Genomic DNA, 15,633 nt, shown 5'->3' on the forward strand with positions numbered 1-15,633 from the left:
TAAACGGGGCAGTAGCCAATAGCTTTCATCTCTTTATTTATTCTGAGCATGCGTGGCACTTTGTGCATCGGATTTGTGTACACACGATCGGAAATTCCAACAACGGATTTTGTTGTCGGAAAATTTTATAGCCTGCTCTCAAACTTTGTGTGTCGGAAAATCCGATGGAAAATGTGTGATGGAGCCTACAAACGGTCGGAATTTCCGACAACAAGGTCCTATCACAAATTTTCCGTTGGAAAATCCGACCGTGTACAGGGCATAAGACTGGGACGCCATTAAAGTTCATGTGTGTGTAAAGGCAGGTGTCCCAATACTTTTGACAATACAGTCTATGTACGTAGATTGCTCTAGCCCTAGTAAATTTTGCATAGAGCATTCAGACTCAAAACTGATAACTAAATAATCGCTATGGTGTAATGCGCATTTGTAGCAAATTCCATGACATGAACAGTCTCCTTCTTTATATTTTTTTTACTTGACATTACTCAGAAAGTAAATAGTCTGTTTGCCTGCACCTCGCAACATAGATTGTACCATGGCTAGTCACGTTTGCAGCTGCTTCTATTTCTAATCTGTTCCCTGATGGTAGGGGCTGAAGAAGTCATCTGATACTTATTCTTCTCTGGCCCTTCCAGAACTTGTCGTAAATCCGGGGGCTCCAGCACTTTCACAGGGAGGGGTTGCTTGGAGAGGGGGGGGGGGATGGCAAGTGCTGGAAATTCCCTTTAACTATATACAGGGAGAAGAGTGCCATGTGTTCATACTTGTCACTGACCCCTCCCTCTTTACCTGGTCTTTTATTTTTGTGTTGGCCCCCCTCCCAAGTCACAGGCTAAATTTGGTAAAATGCCCGTCTATCCAATCAGGGGTTAGCTGGCATACGATTGGGACTGGGGGGGTGTAGTAGTTAGTGGCATCCAATCAGGGCCGAAGTGGGAGCAGGTGTGTGAATGGGCACAGTACAAATTGGAGGGAACTCTTTAAAGAGAAATCTTTGAGTGTCTGTACCAAGGAGCTAGCAGATACCTCCAGCCTGTCCTTTCTCTACCCAGGCATTGAGGTGACCCGCCAAAATGGTAAGTGAACTGAGACCAATGGATTTTTCCCTCGTATCATAGCAGTGCTGGAATAGTAGCGGGCAACTCTAGTTTCCAGACCGGACAAGTGTCACCTATACACACAGGGATGTTTTATAGAATCTGGAGCATAAGAAAAATATGGTTCATTGCTCATAGCAACCAATTAGAATTCAGCTTTCATTCTGCACCCTGAACTGGAAATGCCAAACTTGGAGTCTGCTTGAATGCTATGTGCAACAGCAATGTGTCTCTTTGCTCCGGGTTTCAGAAATCATGCTGCTTAGAGATACGACTAAGCACATTCCCTAACAGTATGAGAGATGAATGTCACACATACGTGCGCTCCATCATTAGTCATCACTGAAAGGAGCTGTCACCGGAAGTTTTGCCCTGTCCCCAATAATGATGGATGGCTTTGTCATCTACCATGTTTTACTGAATTTTAAGGGGGGGGGGGCATTATATGGTTCCTGGGCTGTGGAAATGATCAGAGAGAGTTTATTTAATGGTGATTTTTCCATCTACTGTAGTATAACCTTTAAATTCTACAAATTGTGTCTCTGATGCAAATGAGTTTATGTTTCCGTAAAGGAGCTGTGATATTGATCGTGGCACTGGTTAAAATAGTGATTTGTTTTGCCTGGCGTCTTTTAATTTAGAATCCCACCGCGGCTAAAAAAACGTATTCTGAAATACTGGGACTTATTTGCCTCATGGACATTACAAGTGCAGGCTGTGTCTCCACTATTGCCAAATGCACTCTTATTATTACCCAATTACGGATCTGCTCAATAGGGTTGGATGGTATCAATGATGATATGTCACCTGTATCCTTAATAATGCATAAATGTAGGCTCATGTATATTTTACAAGGGTATAAGTGAATATCGTTTTTACCCAATCTGTTTTAACTTTAACAAAGATAGACAGTAACAGTTTTGGGGGTACAGAATCAGAAGAAGAAGGAAACTGGTACACATCAAGTGTGCAAATATCATCCACAATCATTAAATGCATCATATCATCGACACTGGGTGCCATCAATAAAGGATGCGATTTTTGACCACGTCCAACTTATACAGGTTGTTGATATGTGTTTCCTCCATTTATCGAGAGTAAATATGAGTTTTTAAAGGAGCCAGAGTCTGAGCTGTTTTTGTATATCACAATGATGCCGCACAACTGAATATTTCAATTGTGTTAGCTATGGATAGAGGAAAATACAGCATCCAAATTATGACTTTTATTGGGTGATTAACGTGTAAAGCTCTCAAAACTAACTGGCCATACATGGAGGGTTACTATTATATAAAATAATCAGACTCTCGGATAATTACCCCATCTCCTAGCAAACACTTCTTTTCATTAATACAGTTTACATTGTACTCAAGGTGTACCAACTATGGTCACTTTTAGGTCAATTGTCACTTGCATATGGAAGACATCTTGAAATTATGCAGTTTTTTGGCCTTAAAAAATAAAGTTTTATTCTAGTGCTAACTTGCAGTAACCCGTAGCAACCAAGCAGAATCCATTTTGTTCCAGTTTGACTTTAGCATAGTGTCTTCTGATTGGTTGCAATTGGTCACTGAGAATAAGCCACGTAATCTCCATGTTCAGCCAATAAGCTCAGTTCAGTTCCTATGTTTATAATCTGTATACAGATGTGATACGGTGCGGTAGGCTAATTTGTGGGGTACATAATATGAGCAAGAGCAGCAGGACTGACGTGTAAGCTGTGTAAAGTTTCTTATTGGGGTGCGGCTGTAACTATGGAAAGACCAACCCATGGTACAAATGAAGCTGTTTAACGTGCAATGTAGAGGGGCTGATCCGCATAACTGACATAGTGAGTGTAATACTAGAACATGACATGCCTGTGACAGAGCAGATGTATAGGGGATAGGGTGATACAGTTGTCTGTGTTTCTGTGTGTTTACAGCCCCAATCATGAGGCTTATGAGGTCATTAAGAAACATGGGCCTATGCTTTTTTAGCAACAGGTGGACTCGGGAAGGAAGGGGGGCATGAAGAGAGAGAGGAATGAGGTAGAAAAAAAATGGGCAAGAGGATATTGAATCTCTGTTTTAAAATATAGGGTGACACAAGTTTGACATGACTGTCATCTTGTATGGAAACTATGTGGACAAAAATACTTTAAGAGCAGGTTTCAGCATATCGTTAAACACGTGATATATATGGTATTCCAGTAAAACAGTGGCAAAAGTAGTTTATGAGAGTCAGCCTGGGCACAACATGGCAATAGTATGACAACAGTTTAGCTTGGATATAACATTATATATTTTTTTTGTTTTTTTGTTTGTTTTTTTAGGGTGAAATACCTATCAGTCAGCTACATTAATCTGATCAGCCAGAAAATTGAATATTTTAATTGTGTATATATCCTAAACGTGATTTGGTTTTGGATACAGTAGAGAAGAGTTAAAACCCCAATCCGCTTATTTTTTGCTGTCTGTGTCCCACAGGGGAGATTTCATTTCCCTTCTTGTCCTGGAAACACAACAAGAAATTAAAAAAAAGACATCTGCAAAGCCATTGTCACCATTGGATGACTTATCCTCACTTTTTTACTCTGGTGACAACTGTAAAGTTAAATTTTCCCTTCATTTTCTGGCTTGGTGATAATGGTCACCAGGAACAATAGTGTGTGAATATCCTCAGAGGGGACTCAACCTGATAGAGGTTCTAACTGTTCCACACTCAATCCAAAACTTAAAAAAAATTACCTTTACATACACTTAAATATTGAAATAGCCTGTTGCAGAATGTTGAATAATAGTGAACAGATAAGGGATAGGAACACGGGCCTGTTCATACCATGTCTGTTGAGCTGCATTTTTCTGCACACCATCGCATATGTACTGTGTACACAGAGAACATTTAAAAAAAATAGTTTTCTGTGTACCTGAACTATAAATGTGTAGTGCAGTGCAGTGATGTGCAGAAAAACACAGCTCAATGCACATGGTGTGAACAAGCCTTTAAAGGGAGCCTACATTGAGAGTAATATGCAGGCTGTCATTGCCGATCTCCTGAAAATTCTAAATGTCTGGAGGTTTCTGGCTTTGCTTTCTGAGTCACTGATGCAGAACAAGCATGCAGCAAAGAAAGTAAAAAACTGCAGGTGTCAGATCAACATGACAGTCTGGCAACTAATATTTTCAGAAGGGGAAGTCAACAGCAGCCTTTAGATATCTTCTAAGGTAGCATCTCCTCGGATAGATCATACACAGATGTGACAAATCATGAAGCTTTCTAGGTAGCTGGTGCGGTGTGTTTGTGAAGGATCATGACAAGCAGGCTGGTATTGCACAGTTGTGAATTTTAAGGGATTATTGGTTTCTGCACGGGGGAAGGTTCAATGAGATGCTGAGAGATACATGTGAATGTTTTGTGAGAAGCTGATGGTTCCGTGTGACGGTTCTGGGAGGTATCATCTTCCATTCAGACTTGTTCACGCTTTCCAAGTAGCACAGCTGCACTTTATAGGCCCTCCCCACTCTGCCACATTCCACAGTGACTTCTGCCAAGACAGTGACACAAAGATGACTAAAGAGCCAAAGAACGTTCAACATCGCTTCAAAACATAGCTTTTCATCTCTAATCTTTCCTCACCACTTTAGGTCAATCCTCACCACGTTCTGGGGTGCCATTAACCATGGGAGATCTCTCTTTGCCACTTTAGATCTTTCCTCACTACTTCAGATCTACTCGATATTTTTTGGGATCCCATTAACCACATCATCAAGTCTTTTCTCACTATTTATATAATCTCTTCTCACCACTTCACATCTCTGCTTGTCATACCACATCTCCCGCAACAGGTCTTGTCACGGCTTAAAATTGGCCCCTTACATATTGGATCATTACCTGTAGACAAAATGCCAGTCACAAACATGCAGACTTAGCTTCCAATTTGGTTTTTCAGATCATCTAAGGATTTTGTTACAGGTTTGACCTTTTAGATCAACAAAGTTTACCAACAACGGCATAGTGCGACTGGATATAATTGGAATGTTTGTTTAAGTAGGCATTCACCCTGCAGAGCTGTTGTCCACAAACTGTAAGCTCTCATGAGCAGGGCCCTCCTAACTCTCTTGTCTTAATTGTATTGTAACTGCACTGTCTCCCTTTAGTTTGTAAAGCCGTGAACACACGAGCGGAATGTCCGACAAACAGTCCAACGGAAGCTTTTCATCGTGTATTCCGATCGTGTGTATGCCTCATCTGACTTTTGTTTCGAAAATTCTGACGGACCTAGAAATGGAACATGTTCTAAATATGTCCAACTGAACCAATTCCTATTGGGAAAATCGCTTGTCTGTATGCTGTTCCAACGGACCAAAAACGACGCATGCTCTGAAGCAAGTACGAGACGGAGGCTATTGGCTACTGGCTATTGAACTTCCTTTTTCTAGTCCCATCGTACGTGTTGTACGTCACCTCGTTCTGGATGGTCGGACTTGGTGTGACTGTGTGTATGCAAGACCGCTTGAGTGGAATTCCGTCGGAGTTCCGTCTGAGAAACCTTCGGAGTTTATTCCGTCGGCAAAACCGGTCATGTGTACGCGGCATAAGGGCGCTGCGCTATATAAATCCTGTATAATAATACATTTTGTGGATCTGACAGATGATGTCTGAAATAAGATCCAATTTGTGTAGCCAGCATCAGACAGTGCTTACCAGAATTTTGGTAGATCCCATGGACTAACAAAAGTTTGTACAAAAGATAGCATTTTCTCCGTAAAAAATGAACCATACATTCAAAATACATATGAAAGGGTGCCAAATTATATACAATATTAGAACAATGTGTTAATCTACAGGAATTGCTCATATGTATTAATTACAATCTTATGATCATCTTATCAAGGAAAAGTAGACAAGGAAAAAAAGATTGTTCATCCAATGGAAAAGGGCCAATAAACTCAAGCCCTACAGATATTTGCTGATGTTCATCAAAGAAGTTGGAATGCCATCTTAACTCCTAATCTGCATATTTGCATCCTGATGGTTGACTCCGTAACTACTTGAAGCTACTGGACAACCAGGGAACTAGTATTTTCAGGAGAGGAGGTCATAAGTGGTGGGCTTCATATTTCATCCATAGTTTTCCTTCAACATTGCAGTCTTATATGTAGCCTAATTGTGGTCACCCAGATGGCAGCTTTCAGGCTCTTCCAACTATTGTCAACCAGCGTTTAAACGCAAGAAAACTACCAAATGCCTAAATCCACCGTGCCAAAAGTTTCTTCTTCTGTAGAACATATCAATTTGTTGTTGGATTAAATATCCCTGCTCTAAGAGGAGATGATATAGCTCTTAGCTTCAGATAATAGCTATTTAATGCTGTTATTTTAGGAGATTTAGATCATCTGTTGGAAGTGTCCTAGCTGTCACTTATTTACAAAAGAAATTCTCATCCATTTGTCTGTGAGCTGTTCAGCTGCCAACTGGGCTTGACTACAAGGCTGATTCTTACCGAAATAGCATGAGATCAGTCTCTTTGTATGTATAAAATTATTTTTAATGCCAGCTGCTACACACGATGTACTCAGCAGCATAATTGAGCAATCACTCTTCCAAGTCACAAAAAGTTGATTAGCAGAAACTAGTACTGACCGATTGATCCCCTCTCTGCTTTAAACAACCGAATGGGAGCTGGAGATGAATCATTTAACAGTCACTCATTCGTAATTTTCCCCCATTGGTTTACACCCCATGAGACTGATCTCATGAGACTAATCTCCTAATAGTCTGCCAATAATCTTATGCCATAACACTAAAGGTTGATCACTTAATAGATATTGAAGTCAAAACATGGAATTACATTGACAACTTCTAACAGTTTAATGGAAGATTGCATCAAATCAAAACCAAAAAGAAAAAAACATGGCAATGTCTTCAAAAGGGAGCAGATTTTTTTTCTTTGAGTTCTATTTGGGTATTTTTGATCCCATCTCCTTGTAGTTAATGGAAACCTTCATGTTTTTTTCTTCAATTGTGACAAAATATGAAATTAAAAGTTTGATTGAGACACCAAAAATGAAACGTGTATGGCCAGCTTAAAGGTTTTTATTCGCCTTTGAGATTAAAAACAGCTTGTGTTGCCCTTATATCCAGTTATACGGCACCTCAAAACTGCACCATTGGACAAGAATACATCTTGCTTTGTGCACTGGTCCAAATCATTTTGCGGAGGGGGGATTATGGTGTGGGGTTGTTTTTCAGGGGTTGGGCTTGGCCCCTTAGCTCCAGTGAAGGGAACTCTTAAGGCATCAGCATAACAAGACATTTTGGACAATTTCATGCTCCCAACTTTGTGGGAACAGTTTGGGGATGGCCCCTTCCTGTTCCAAAATGACTGCACACCAGTGCACAAAGCAAGGTCTATAAAGACATGGATAAGCGAGTTTGGGGTGGAGGAACATGACTGGCCTGCACAGAGTCCTGACCTCAACCTGATAGAACACCTTTGGGATGAGTTAGAGCGCAGACTTTGAGCCAGGCCTTCTCGTCCAACATCAGTGCCTGACCTCACAAATGTACTTCTGGAAGAATGGTCAAACATTCCCATAGACACACTCCTAAACCTTGTGGACAGCCTTCCCAGAAGAGTTGAAGCTGTTATAGATGCAAAGGGTGAGCCAACTCAATATTGAACCCTACGGACTAAGACTGGAATGCCATTAAAATTCATGTGCGTGTAAAGGCAGGCGTCACAATACTTTTGGTAATATAGTGTATACAACTTGAAGAACTCCATACACGTAAATATTCCAATTATAACCAGTGCTCAATAAGTAAATTTGCCAGGGTCCCTTATGTCATTCTTCTGTGCTGGATTCAATGGTTCCGACAGCTCCATATTTGTTGTATGTATAAGCTCTCAACAAACTGAGAAGCACAACTGATCTGTGCCTGGTGAATATCATGCTCCAGGCAAAAACTTAACAAATTCAGAAAGTCCAGCCTACAGAGATGTAATGACCAGACCTAGGCTCAGGATTACTGATGGTAAACCATTTTGACATAAGAACACTGGGCTTGCAACTTACTTCTAAAACCTGAACACAGATGACTAGAGAACAAAAGGATAAAAATAAAAAAAGTTTCCATTTTTTATTCACTAGAAAATAATTTGATAGGTTAAACCTGAATTCTATGTATTTTTTTTTGAATAGCTACATTGGTTTAGCTTGGACAAATGTAAGCATGAATGTTCCATACCTGGCCAATCCCTGTGAAAGCACAGAATCACTGCTGCTTCTACAGTGATCCTTGTTGTCTTCCGGGTCCCATGTCAAGCGGCTGCCCTGCCACATGCAAAAAGTGCACATTGCAAAAAAAATTGAAACTGAAGCTCCACACCAGTACTAAGAGGTCCAGAAAAAAATGTATTCCAGTAAAAGGCGGGGGGGACAATCCAACAAGTAGCCAATGCGTTTCAGGGGTCCAAAAGCACCCTCTTCATCAGAGTTAGAAAGAATGTAAAAACATCTCCATGTCAGTGTCTGATGGTAATACAATATCCCCTCCTCGGGGTCATATTTAAAACCAAATAGTCAATAGTATTGGAATAATCAAAATTAATATACAAAACTTCAGACAAATAGGAGAATATGAAAAGGGGGGGTGGGGTGGCGCTTGTTGAACACTGGTGCCATTCATAGAACGCTCTACATTTTTCTCTAATATGGTGGAGTGGCAAGGTGGTAATGTCATAACCTCCAATTAGAGAAAATGACTGTATGTAAATTTAATTAAAATTACATTTTTCAGTCTATTTATCTGGCTCATACAGTTTTGGTAAGCATAAGCAGCCATTATTTTCATTCATTAGCTCTTTTGCACATCCCAATGTTTACATCTTTACAGTGATGGATGCACAGCAGTCTATAATCAGCGGCCACACATGCGCAGAATGACCGGGCCTTGTCACTCTGCACATACACGGCCACCACATGAATGATTCATATCAGAGCCATCATGTACAAACATGGCAAACATGAGGTTCAATGTAGAAAAATGTAAAATAATGCATTTGGGTGGCAAAAATATGAATGCAATCTATACACTGGGGGGGAGAACCTCTGGGGGAATCTAGGATGGAAAAGGACCTGGGGGTCCTAGTAGATGATAGGGTCAGCAATGGCATGCAATGCCAAGCTGCTGCTAACAAAGCAAACAGAATATTGACATGCATTAAAAAGGGGATTAACTCAAGAGATAAAACAATAATTCTTTCGTTCTACAAGACTCTGGTCCGGCCGCACCTAGAGTATGCTGTCCAGTTCTGGGCACCAGTCCTCAGGAAGGATGTACTGGAAATGGAGCGAGTACAAAGAAGAGCAACAAAGCTAATAAAGAGTCTGGAGGATATTAGTTATGAGGAAAGGTTGCGAGCACTGAACTTATTCTCTCTGGAGAAGAGACGCTTGAGAGGGGTTATGATTTCAATGTACAAATACCGTACTGGGGACCCCACAATAGGGATAAAACTTTTTCGCAAAAGGGAGTTTAACAAGACTCGTGGCCACTCACTAAAGTTAGAAGAAAAGAGGTTTAACCTTAAACTACGTAGAGGGTTCTTTACTGTAAGAGCGGCAAGGATGTGGAATCCCCTTCCACAGGCGGTGGTCTCAGCGGGTGGGCATTGATAGTTTCAAGAAGCTATTAGATAAGCACCTGAACGACCACAACATACAGGGATATACAAGGTAATACTGACATATAATCACACACATAAGTTGGACTTGATGGACTTGTGTCTTTTTTCAACCTCACCTACTATGTAACTATGTAAACTGCAATAACCTGTGACCGGTAGAGGTGGTTCCCACTGATTACATGCTATTATTTACATGTCTGCCTTGAGCAGTGGTCACGGCCAATGGTGCCACCCAGTGACAAAAGACACTAGGCTTCTTGAGCCACCTGCCCCCTAGCTCCTGCCAGCTAGTGTCCTTCAGCACTCGGATGCAGGAAGCTACAATAGAGTGCATTTGTCCCATATGCATGTAAATGATAGCACAAATGCCACTTGCATCATAAAACATGGGAAAAAACTACCCTCTGAGTGTGGGATTTGGATATTTTTTAAGGGATCTGATGGCTGCTCTGGAATATGGATTAAAAGCTGCCATGTGCATGGACTCATTAGCTATAACAGAACTGCGTTCAGATCCCTATAACTTAATGTTGTATGGATTTTACTGCAGCATTTATTGCGTCTGTACACACGAGGCTTCAAAGTGTACATCCAGCTAAACTCCTTGTTTTGTAGAGTTTGGGGAAGAATTAGAACCTATGTCAGGTTTTTACAGAGACTTTGTTAAACTGGACATAGATGGCTTGATTTCATCTAATTCCTGCTAAGTTGGCCAAAATTTGAGCCATGGGTGACCCTTCAAGCAACCCCCAACTCAACAACAGCGATTTAAAAATCGATGAGCTGAGTGGAAAGTTATCAGCCCAACCCAATCAGATGGCAGTGGCTGTTCAGCAGTGGAGATTCCTTCATCCATGCTCTTGGAGTGGATGGGGGAATCAATTCATTTTTACTTGTTCAGCTTTCAGGTCGATTGAGAGAAAATTGAGCCATCTTTGGCCAGCTTTAAAGAGATTTCCCTTCCTGTCCTGCTGATAACATTTTATTGTAAAAGAGGAAAACTCACCAACACTGATTCAAAAAATGCTTTCCTGGGGCCAACGTGGCAGCATACATGTGGTAGTATGCTGCCATGGATTGGTGTCAGGAAAGGAAAATTACGGTAAGTTTTTTTATACAGTTTTCCGTTTTCCTGGTGCTAACATGGCAGCATACTACCACATGTATGCTGCCAATCTATTGGTGCCCGGAAAGGAAAATTACAGTAAGTATTTAATACAATTTTCCATTTTCCTGGCGCCAACATGGCAGCATACTACCACATGTATGCTGCCATGGATTGGTGCCAGGAAAGGAAAATTATTGTAAATATTTGATATAATTTTCAGTTTGCCTGGTACCAACATGGCAGCATGCTACCACATGTATGCTACCATGGATTGGTGCCAGGAAAAGAAAATTATGGTAAGTATTTGATACAATTTTCCATTTGCCTGGCGCCAACATGGCAGGATACTACCACATGTATGCTTCTGTGGATTGATGCAGGGAAAGAAAAATTACAGTAAGTATTTGATACAATTTTCCGTTTGCCTAGAGCCAACATGGCAGCATACCACCACATGTATGCTTCCGTGGATTGGTGCCAAGAAAGGAAAATTACGGTAAGTTTTTTTATACAGTCTTCTGTTTTCCTGGTGCTAACATGGCAGCATACTACCACATGTATGCTGCCATGGATTGGTTGCAGGAAAGGAAAATGACGGTAATTATTTGATACAATTTTCCATTTTTCTTTAGGGGAAGGCTAGGACCCCTAAAAGACATACATTTTTTCCCGTGTCCCTGTTGCAGATTTTCCTTCACTTCTTGTCTGCTAAAACATAGTCAGCAGGAGACGAGGCAAGGGAAAATCTCTCTAGTGAACCCCCAGATATCAGTAAGCAAGTGTACAGGGAGGGGGGGGCTAATCCTTTCCCAAACTATCCAAAACGAAGAAAATTGTTTTGGGCTTCACATACAGTTTAAGATTCTCATTCTTTGGGGAAAAATGTATATGTTACAGTTGTTACTAAAATGTTAAGTACTGGAATGCTAGAATCTTTTTTTGGAATGAAGTAGGTGTGGTCCCCTGTGGATATAATGTGGGCATTCAATTTCTATTTACATTTCACATGCCTGTTATAGCCCAAACCAGATGTCGTATTTTCAAACAAAGGCCAATAAGGGGAAACCAAATACAAAATAGAAACAAGGACCACACACACGAGGACCACCGAGGGACAAAAATACAAGGACATGAGATTAATAAGGCAACCAGTGCCACAGACCACATCAAGACCGCTATACAGTTTGGCACAACCAGGGACAGCAACCCACAAACAACACCTTTATCATTTCTGTATTTCTTGATCACAAACTCATGCTGCCACAAATGCCTACACTGGGAACCATTATGGACCACAGCAATCTTTTACTGGTGCAGAGAGAGAATGTGAGCTAATGTTCCTCCATTTATTGTCCCTGCGTCCATGCGCATTCTAGCAGCAATACGATCGCCCCTGTGTGAAATAGTGGGATCAGCTCAGCCCTTTGATCCTGATATGTTTGTGCAGGAGAGGAGGGGAACTGGAGTTTGGGGTGAAGGGGAAGCTGTGTCTCATGTCTGTCACTTCTATTCCTAGTGAGGGACAGCTGCTTTCTGCACAAGGCTGGAGAAGAACAGGTGTCTGCTGTTTCTCCTATTTATAACCATGAAGAAGCAGGCAGAGGCTCATCTTAAGTCTATTAACCTATGCACTGTCAATAGAGCCGCCGCTCACCGCCTAGATGGCCGACTCATGCTGAGAGCTCTTTGAGACCACTTATCTCGAGGTCACCATTGTTAACATTAAGACGTCTATACAAGGGCAGATGATTTATACAATGTAATGGATAAATATCCTACATCAAATGGTCAGAAGAGAAATGTTTTATTCTTTCTTGCTCAAATAAAATTCTAGAGGCGAAAGGCCAGCATAAGTGCTGACAGAGGCAATGACGGAATCACTTATCATTTTTATTTCGCTCTGTGATTAAACAAAATCTGTAATGAGAGAAATAAATGAGCTGCCGTTTTTGACATGGTAGTAAGCATTGTTTTTCCATATTTAGCCATAAACAGGATTACGTTTATATGATCTGAGGCAGACTCAGTTAATATATTGATATGCAGAAAATCCTTACAAAAAAAGGGGTGTAATTTAGGTAAAAGGGGCATTCATCCTGTGAAGCTGCATGTACATTTGTTCAATGCGAATAGGGGCAATTAAATGCTGTTAGACTATTTTCTTTCCAGAGTGAAAGTTCCTAATTCATACAGAATAGAGTGAATCGGGAAAATATCATATCATGGCCACTAGATGGTGCTGACGATTATAGTAAAGAAGTGTTTATTTTCTTCTCAGCTCCATACCACCATATTGCGGTATTTTCCTGATTCACAATAATACTTGGCCTAGAAGCTGATTTTTGGACAAATTCACACAGAACAAATGTACATACTAGATTGTAATTGGGTGTGTGTTAAGTGACCTCAATAGAAGAGTATAGATATAGGGTAGGAACTGAGGATTATAGCGGTGCCCAGCATATAAAAACAAAAGATTTTATAATATTATAAAATTACTTTATTATTACATAAAATCATCAAAACATAACAGATCATAAGTGCATAAAATACAGAGTATGCAAATAATTAATACTGGCCAAGGTATCCAAGTAACAGCAATGACTGGTAACGATCCCTACATGTTTCGCCAAACAATGGCTTCTTCAGGGGAAAAAGTACCAGTGTGCGGTAATGGCTTTAATAACAATGAATACAAAGAAACAAACAACACAGTAAATTGGCAAAAAGTATCAATCAACAACACAATAATTACTCTATTGATTGTGCGACATGGCTTATAAATGATCCACCCAATGGTCCACAGCCTCACTACTGTATGTACATACTGTTTCAGAGGATGAATAGCTCTGCAATTTTTTAATAAAGTGAATTTTCAGCCATGTTGAAAAAACTCCATTACAAGATACCAAGGCGAGGGAAACAACAAAAATATATATGTAGCATATAACTAAATTGTCAGAGATGGTAAAATAAAACCTGGCCTCAGGGCTGCATTCTGTTTTCTGGATGCATTTTTGCAAATGCATTTACACACATTTTGATGCAATTTCAACACATTCCGGTGCATTTTTTTCTCTTTTTTTCATGTTGACACTTGAAATATCGTAGCACAAGATGCATTTCGGTGCATTTTTGGTGTGTTTACATGCATTACGGTGCGTTTATATGCATTTTCTTGCGTTCCATACAGAACAAATGCAGCAGGTTCTATTTTTTTTGACTGCACTGGAACTGACAGGTGTGAGATAGAGCCTTTGGAGTACATGGAAAAGACTATGCATGCATTTTGGATGCAGATTAAAAATGCACTGGACTGCATCTGGTGTGAACCAGCACACCTGTGTGCACAGGCAGATTGGAGGACTTAAAGCATAACGCTACATTTAATGTCCCTTTACATCGTTTGTTGAGGCCAAGCTTGCCCTAACACACTATTTACTGTACTAACAGTTGCACTTGCTGGGCGCATTGTATTAAAGGATAAGTTCACCTTTTGTAACATATTACATGTTACACCCATATTCAGGGTGTAACATGTTACAAATCCTTTGTGACAGGCAGTGGAGGGATCTTCTCCCCCTGCACTCTGTCACAATCTGCAAAGAACGTGGCCGTGCAGGGCTCCACTCGCCTAGCTGCATCATTCATTCACAGAGTTCTGTGAATGGAAAACGACAAGGTTTGGCAGCCTTTTCGGCTGTAGTGCTTAACCCAACTATATTTTGTTCTGGGAGTGGGATAGGAAGTACCTGTCCTACTGCTGAAACACAGCATTGTATATTGTATGAAGCTGACACTGCATACAGTTTATACAGCATGGCCAACAAGTACACCTGTTATTGCAGTAAATAGTTTATTTGGGCCAGTTTTGCACAAAGAAACTATTTAAAATCAGCGGTGGCCCGTCCATAAGGGGCCTCGCCCCCCTGATCTCTATGCGGCAAGACCCTAATCTCTATGCGGACACATATAGTTCTACAGGGTTTTTTTTTTTTGTGAAGCACATGATTAGAGCCGGAGGCACTGCACCCTGAGCCCACCCACTTGTGACAATAACAAATCAACATTCACTATTTTCTTCCTGTTTCTCCTCTTGGCCAATCAGGAGGAGAAGCGACCGGATTGGCCGGGAGGAGAAGCCGTTAAAGCCGACCGGGACCTGTATGGGGTAAGCGCGGGGCCTGGCATGCTAGCAAGCGGGGCTGGCGAGCGGGCTTGCGAGCGTGGCTGGCACACCCCCCGCCCCCCTAAAAAAATGGAGCACCAGCTAGGATATTAAACGTAGAGTTAGAGCCCATTCACACAGGGGCAACACGACTTCCAGCACGACTTTGGGAGGCAACTTGGACACGACTTGAGTATGAATCACAGCACGACTTGGGGCAACTTACAACACAACTTGAAGTCGCCTCCAGGACAGGGAACTTTACAAGTGGCCAATCAGAGCTTATCAGCTGTGTGTGAGAAGGAGGGGGCTGGCTGTTTAGTGGAGGAAATTACTTTCTGTTTCTTTTCTGCTTCCTGTAAAGTTGCCTCAGTATGAACAGTGATCAGACTTGGAGGCAACTTCCATTGAAATCAATGGGTACAAGTTGCCTTAAAGTCGGATTGAAGTAGTACAGGAACCTTTTCTGAAGTCGGAGCGACTGCAGTAGTGTGCATTAAGACAGATCCATTCACTTACATTGATTTTTTCGTGTAGTGCGACTTGAGGCGACTAGGGGCGACTTGGGGCCACTTGAAGTCGG

The 15,633-nt window shown here is 41.2% G+C and overlaps 1 protein-coding gene across 1 annotated transcript in view; it reads left to right on the top strand.

Annotated features, from left to right (window-relative positions):
• The first annotated feature begins 920 nt into the window (after positions 1-920).
• TNNC2 (troponin C2, fast skeletal type) overlaps positions 921-15,633 on the top strand; it is a 49,156-nt gene continuing 34,443 nt past the window's right edge. The window contains exon 1 of the mRNA XM_073606286.1: positions 921-1,079. Coding sequence (XP_073462387.1) covers positions 1,077-1,079 — 3 coding nt within the window. The 5' untranslated portion in view covers positions 921-1,076. The remainder of the gene's footprint in view (positions 1,080-15,633) is intronic.

The sequence above is a fragment of the Aquarana catesbeiana genome, linkage group LG12 (assembly GCF_042186555.1).
Source record: "Aquarana catesbeiana isolate 2022-GZ linkage group LG12, ASM4218655v1, whole genome shotgun sequence".
Lineage (NCBI taxonomy): Eukaryota > Metazoa > Chordata > Amphibia > Anura > Ranidae > Aquarana > Aquarana catesbeiana.